At 38.9% G+C, this 7,466-nt stretch overlaps 1 protein-coding gene across 9 annotated transcripts in view; it reads right to left on the bottom strand.

Moving 5' to 3' along the window:
- Window positions 1–376: 376 nt before the first annotated feature.
- The window catches only part of LOC130252848 (arylsulfatase D-like), a 29,338-nt gene continuing 22,248 nt past the window's right edge, over window positions 377–7,466 (bottom strand). For all 9 annotated transcript variants that reach the window (XM_056490853.1, XM_056490859.1, XM_056490895.1 and 6 more), the window contains one exon: window positions 377–6,709. In XM_056490853.1, coding sequence (XP_056346828.1) covers window positions 6,351–6,709 — 359 coding nt within the window. In that variant the 3' untranslated portion in view covers window positions 377–6,350. The remainder of the gene's footprint in view (window positions 6,710–7,466) is intronic.

Raw genomic sequence — 7,466 nt, 5'->3', positions numbered from 1 at the left:
AGACATTAGCATTACCTGCTGAGCAGAATTAAAAGTTGAGAGTAATAATTATTTCTCCAGATACACATAATTATAATGTTTAGTCTCTCTTTAATTAGCAAGCACTACTTGCTTTATTGTATTTCATGGAAAAGTATAGCTGTTAAAAGCCCTGCCCTAATTTTTGTGTCATGTCTTCACACACAAAAAATTGAATTAGTTACTGGGAATTCAGTGTTGTAGTGGCTCCTAGCACACTACTATTGCCACCAGGGTGTGAAAAGTAAGAATTTTGTTTGTGAATCCAGTGCTGTGCTTCTGGGCTTTTATATGGCCATCACTTCTGAAATCCTGGGTCACAGGCAGGTCTGAAGGGTGTTGCAGGCTACATGTGAACCACAGCACAGAGGTTTGCAAAGTAGAAATGTATCTTGGGGAAAAAAGTCTTACCAAGCTTCACCTAGAATTTCTTTCCCAGATTAAACTGTGGTATAGCCTCAAGTGTTTTTGAGATAAAGAAAGTTAAGAAATGTAAACATTTTGGTGCCACTATTAATCTTTAAACAAGGCCAGACTATGACTTACTGTTGTGTGGTAGACTTTGTATTTAGAGAGGACAACTTGTGTTTAAAACAGAACTTGCTGATTCTTCTGTCATGTGCTTGGAGTTATTCACAGCTTTTATTTGCCATACAACCATTTTATTGGGTGCTCCTTATGTATAAGGAGATAGTGTGGGTGTTCCACAAGAAAAATTCTTGAAAATTTTAGACATGTGGGTTTATGCACTTTCTTAGCCTACAGGAAAAGGAGATTTGTGTTCTTGGAATACCACTTTGCTTACTGCCTAGCGTTTTGTGAGGATATTTCCATCTGGGTTGTTCTTGGGAAATAATTTTCTTTGTCTCTCTATATCAGTCAGCAATGATTTTTCTAAAGCTGGTACTTGAAAAAATACTTTGTTTTGTTTGATTTTCTTCATCTTGATTTTTCTGTCCATGAATGGGAGGCTGGGCTAGTAGCTGGTGATTGATACTTTTGTGTGCTCCTACAAACAGCTTGTTCACCAGTAAGTCTGCAGTATGCCTATTTATTCCTTAATGGATCTGGTTCTCTTGCTTTCCTAATCTAAACTGGTTTGATTCCTATGGCTTTGAACATAACATTAAATGGACCTGTTTCCTTAATTCATATTCCATTAATTCAAATCTTACATTCCAGTTTCCCTCAGTTTTCTTATTCATTATTTTGGAATTTTGTTTCTGTGGTTTGAATTTTTATTGGTTTTGAATTTTTTTGCTTGTTTGGTTGATTTTTATCCACCCAATAAATGAGATTAAATGCATGGTAGTAAATTCTTTAATAGCCTCCAAAAATAGTTGTCAGTTAAGACTGCTCATTGAAGTTGTCTACATTGTCAGTATATTGGTTGCAAAATGTTTCACTGAAATTATGTTCATCCTAAGTTGGGTGGCTCATAAATAGTTTATTTTGTGTTGTGACACTCAAGTTATGTTTTGTATCCCGGTATAAACTTTTGGTTTGTAGTAACATCATACCATAATTATAGCAGAAGTAGATAAAAAAATACAGTAATATATAATTGACTTAAAGTTATAAATAATAACTGCTAGAAAACTGAGAGTTATATTAATAAAGGGAAAAAATACAGTTGTAAGAACTTTTTTCTGGAATTTTACTCTGACTGTTGTCAGAACCCTTTCAACTTCAACAAACTGGAGGGATAAAACCCCTAAAATTCCAAGACAGCCAGTCTCTGAGATGTGATTATCTTAATACTTTCCAGGATGGCATAACATTCACTGCCTTGGAGAAGTGTTTGTTCAATTTTATGGCACTGTGCATCATTCTGAACAATGATAAATACATGAAACAATTTGTTAATTTTAGAGCAATAGTATTTTCAGAGCCTTCTCATAGGATTAAGTACTTGGAACAGAACTAATTGCATGTCATGGTTTGGTACCTGTTTTATGTTTTGTTTAGTTTAGAGGCTGGTTGTTTTTTTTTCTTTTCAAACCTCCATAAATTCTTTCTGTTTCCAAACCTTTTACTTACAGCTTCTACACAAATGGCAGAGCAGAAGCCAGGGTTGTTTGGATCCTCTAGTAACCCCATTTATCTCAACATGGGGAGTTGCAATTTGTTCTTTTCTGGCATTCTATTTGTTGTTTTCTTTTCTGACATTCAAAAAATCTTAGTAATGCAGTAGTATGGTGATTCAATAAGAAATGAGGTTTTGAATAAATCTGAGTTTTTTAATGGAGTTGATTAGATGTAACATTACAATCAAAACATCCTACAAAAATCTTCTAGTGTCATATTGAGTTCAACACCATATACGTGCCTGAGTGTGTGTATATTAACCTACAATCTGTTGTGAACAAAAGAGTTTTTGTTACTCCTTGGTCATTCATTTAATGTCTGTCAAATTTACTCAGAGTTCTTGGGAATGTCAAGCTGGATAAATTTTGAGCTCAAATTACTTTTCTCAGTTTGTTTGTTACACAACGATTCTGCATCCTTAGAGGATGGGATCTTATGATGTGTGTGCTGGCATTCCCTTGAGCCCCAGCAGGGAGCAAAGCAACTGTCTAATATTTAAACATGGTGAAGTGAGGCTTCTTAGAAGCTTATTGTCTCACTCCTGTGAGACTTGGCAATTACTCCGTTGAGTCAGCCTAATGCAACAATTCCAAATGTCATTTAACAATGATCAAACGAGTTAAGTGGAAGTCAGCTTCATACAACATGAATGTCAAACATTTACACAGTACAACTACAGCTCTTTCACTAAAACAAACTTCATTTGTTACAGAGTAATATTTCCCTCTCTGTGGTGTCTCTGTTAAACCATTTGTAGGCACATTCTTGTATGGCTAACAATGGCTTGGAGACTGGGAAGTTGTCTCAGGTTTCCCCAGCTGGCCATTTTATGTAGTTGTGCCTTTTTGCAAATGGAGAAACCATGAGAAAAGGAAGAAAGCATAGAATTTAGGCTTTATTCTTGTATTTTGAAAAATATCATTATAGATGATTTTTCAAGGAAACCTACAGAACTGAATTAAGAGTTCCTTCCTTCCAGTGTTATTCAAGAAGGTTTTGTGAAAGATTTTTTGCCTATTAATGCATTTTCTCTGAAAGAGATCATGAGGAAAACTCGAATGTGATGTTGGGTTCATCTGCTCTACTGGGAATATACATTTGCCAGAAGATCAGAAGAACAGCTTATGCAGGGATTTATTCTTGTTAAAGTGTATACAGACAAAGAAATTTGCAACCAATCCATGGCTAGGATCTGCATGAATCAGGTAAAATTAGCCTCCTTTTCCTGCTTACCACTGTCTCCTCAAAATTTGTACATCTTAAGATACATTTAGCTTTAGACAGTGAAAGGAACTTAGGAGTGAAAACAGTGGTCTCTTCTGTCCCCCCATTTTCTGAAGTGATGTGCATCCTATTCAGCAATTTCCCATTACTTTACTCTCCTTCTCACCTGCAGATCCTCTGTGTGCAGTGTCTGCCCTCTCCCTCTCTGTGTGGGAAAAGCACATTTCCCTGTACCTGGCTGAGGTCTCTTAACAGTTGACAAAAGCTGATTCTCTATGATGCTTGCCCTAGTTTTTCCTCCTCCTGCCTGAAAGCATCTCTGGTTTTCCACAGATGCCAGCCAAGATGAAATTACCTGTTTGGATGTCAGAAAGCCAATGTGAACATCAATGTGACCCCTTAGCATCTGACTCCACAGCAGTTCAGCAAATTTAATTTTCAGAGGAATGAGGTGTTAGACAAATGTTTAATGTTTACATTTACACAGGGTGATTTTTTCACACTGTGTTTAGAGATGGAGTCCTGGGTCTTGGCTGATGTACTGGCCTTCCTAGTCTGGCCTCCTAAAGTTTGGATCTATGCTTGCATGCTGACTGGGTGCTGAGCACCATCCCATTCCCTGGTAAATGCTCAGTGTGGGACTGGGCATATTCCTGTGTGTAGTCACAGAACATGCTGAGTTGGAAGAGACCCAGCAAGATCACTGGGTCCACCTCCTGGCCCTGTGCAGGACTTCCCAAGAGTGACACCGTGTGCCTGAGAGCATTGTCCCAATGCTTTTTGAACTCAGACAGGCTTTGTGCTCTGACCACTTGCATGGGGAGCCTGTTCCACTGCTCAACCACCTTGTGTGTGAAAAGCTTTTTCCTGATATCTAACCTAATGATTGGAGTGGGTGAGTGGGGAAGCCAGTGAAGTGAACTGAGAAAAAAATTATCCTTGTTCTTAACTGATAATGTAGATGCTGCTGAACTGATTGGCTTGACAGCTTTTGGCTTTGCTGAGCAGTAGGATTTGTCCTCCAACTCTGAATCAGCCACAATGGCTTTAAAATGTGTGGTCTTTTATGCTCTTTTCTCCCTGCATGAATCCAGTGAAATGCAGCTGCTCTGGTTTCAGTCCCTGTCAGCCACAGAAAAGTGGCAAATCTGGTGAGTTTGCAGCAATGTTAGTGCAGATTTAAGCTCTATCAAGAAGTAAGAACAAACACATTTTAAATACTTCTGTCAATTGTGACATTGAGGCATCTTATCAGTTCACTGTCATGTGTGCCCTTTGATTTACATGGAACATTTTCAATATAACTGTTGGTGATCTTTTGGAGAAAAGGTGAAATGGTAAATAACTTGGAGAAATGCCTGGTCAGCTTTTTGGAGACTTGCATTTGGTGCTGCATCATGATCACAACCTATGCTGCTTAAACAGCAGCAAGTCACTACACCCCTGACCCAGCACTCCTGATGTGAATCAGGAGTTCCCTGGGACACTGCAAAGGGTGCACAGTCCAGGCATACACTCTCCTCTGTTCCCAAGTTGGTGAAAGGGACCTGCTGTGGCAGCTCAGGAGCTGAGGGACCTGCTATGGGTCTTCTTGTCTCTTCCTGCTTATAAACAGCAAAAAATGGCACACAGGCAACCTTGGTCCTGAGTAGAGCTGTGCTGGAGTGGCTCTTTGAGACAGCAAGCTTTAAGGAAACACGTCCCCTGAGGTACCTGCTCTGCAGCTCTTACCATCCCTTGATACTTTTAAAGGCTGGGTGACTGTTACCTGTATAGTAGGAGTTGCATATACAGTGTTCAGGAAAATTTAGAAGTTTGAATCTGAGTCTCTTGATCACAATCTACTTTTTTGGGAGTGAAAAAAATACAAGAACCTCCACTTGAAAATCTGATTTGGCACAAAATCCCTGCAAGAGCATGGTTAGGATTATATCTTGAGAGATGAATTTATTTAACCTAAGAGCAGCAAGAGAGGATTAGGTAATTTAATTCCCTCCTTTTCCCTAATGACTGTAAGGAGTGCTGACAGTTGTTTGACTTTGGAAAGATGACCTGTACACAGAAGAGATTACATTGTGAGGTGAATTTTTTTAACACCTCCTACTGAAAACAAAGTGTTTTTTCACAAAACAAAGAGTATTTTTCATGGGGCATAATGGCACTCCTATGAAATCAGAGGCTTTGTCACTCAAGTGGGACATGCAGGCTTGTGAATTGGTCTCATAGAAGGTCCCAAATTCTGCAGTCTTCTCAAGGCAGCAGGGTGATGATTTTCAAGGTGTTCAAGAGTGAGATGACTAGCTATGTGGAAAACACCTGTAGGAATTACTGTGTTTTAACTTTTCAGAATAGCTGGGTACTTTGCTGCTGATCTTGAGATGCTAACTTTAGCTATCTAATTTTTTAAAACATATTTGTCAGTTCAGTTTTCCCTGGAAATTCTTACATGATAGATTAATGTACAGACGATGAAGCAAAAAATTGCTGTAAACTAATAGAAGTTTATTTCTGAGAGGCCAATGTGTTTTGGTATATTTCCAAATTAAATGTGCAATTTTATTTTTCATTATTTTTTTCATTGTCATCATCCTTTCAATTTTGTGAAACAAGTTAAAAACATAAGGCCTGAATAGGGATAACTTCTTGGGTTCAGTCCTTTTCTTTCAACAAGCATATGTCCTACACAAACATTTGGTATTAAAAATTGCTTTTTTATCAGTCATCATTTGCTTGAATTGTAAGTCAGTAAGAAAAGAAATTTCAATTCATTTATTTGGTATTTAATCATGCATTATTCACTTGAGGGATAGATTATACATATGACCCCTAATTTTTTTTTTTTTAAACCACAGGCTTACGTAATTTCTGTGGGTCAGAGAAAAGGTTGAACAAAAACAATAACTAATGTCCCTTCTAGTTATCCCAGTAGAATTTAATCTTTAATTTCTTTATGACTGCAGTTATGTGAATGTGAAAATCAATTTCTTTAAAGCTAACTGTACTTTGACTTTGGTATTAGACTATGCTTTGTTATTTTCTTCATGACACCAACAGAATGGGAATGTCCCGCAGCATGGCTGCAGCCATGGCTTCCATATATTATTGTAAGGAGACAGCTGCTGAGGGACTGGAGTCAGAGTCTTGTGATGCTCTTCCACAGCTCTTCTTATTCTCCTCATTACAGTGTCAAACAAGTGCTCAGTGTCAGCTGAGAGAGGATTTGCCTCAGAGGGGTCTTGTGAGAGATTGAACAGCAGTGGAGGGTCGTGATGGGTTACACCATCCCCAAAACATGGACAGATTCCTCTTCTGAAACAGGCCCCAGAGCCTTCTGGCTGAAATACTGGAGTAGCATAATGAGCTTTCCACACGGTGCCACCTGCCACAGAAAAAGCACATTTGAACAGCTTAATGTCATTAGGAGCTGGGGGGTGGTCCCTGACAGGTTGGGTCATATTTAAACTCTCAAGGGGAAGCTTATGTCATGGTTGTTGCATGCAGGGAAAAGGTGTTGTGGAGGCTGGCAGGGATTCAAATGGTTTTTGTGGCTCATGGGTACACCTCAGCTCTGGGTACCACGTGCAGTATATGGATGCTTAGTCCAATATTTTCGGTACAGATGGAGTCAGCCACTTTCTTGTTCCCCTCTAAAACTTTTCATGCTTTTTGGAAGGAGGTGGGGGGAATGGAGAATGTAGTCCCCAGTTTCTGTGTGTATATATTGACAGGTGGCTCTTCCTCTGGCTATGTACATTTGAATGAAAAAGTACATTTAGGAGGAAACTAACTGCAGCTTATTTCTCTGCTTATGTTCCAGCACACTTCCAAAAAGGGTGGTAATTGCAGGCCTTCAAAACAGTAAAATCTGGAGTCTAGTTTTAAGTTAACATGAAAAAGCAAATAGTTCCCAGCTTTAGAGCTTGTACTTCATCAAGCCCTTGTACCAACCATGGCATAAGCACATGTTTATAACTTGTGGTGAAAAAGTGGTGAATTACTAGGACTACAGCTGAATGCAGCTCTTCAGGATATTTTACTTCTCCCTCCCTCCCCCTTTTTCTCCTATTCCTTACCCCACATTTAGAAAGCACTGCACTGAACTCAGAGGCGAGGATGTGCCCAGCAAGAAGACAGCA

The sequence above is a fragment of the Oenanthe melanoleuca genome, chromosome 1, assembly GCF_029582105.1.
Source record: "Oenanthe melanoleuca isolate GR-GAL-2019-014 chromosome 1, OMel1.0, whole genome shotgun sequence".
NCBI lineage: Eukaryota > Metazoa > Chordata > Aves > Passeriformes > Muscicapidae > Oenanthe > Oenanthe melanoleuca.
Note: the sequence above shows the minus strand (reverse complement) of the source record. Positions and strands in the feature narration are given on the sequence as shown.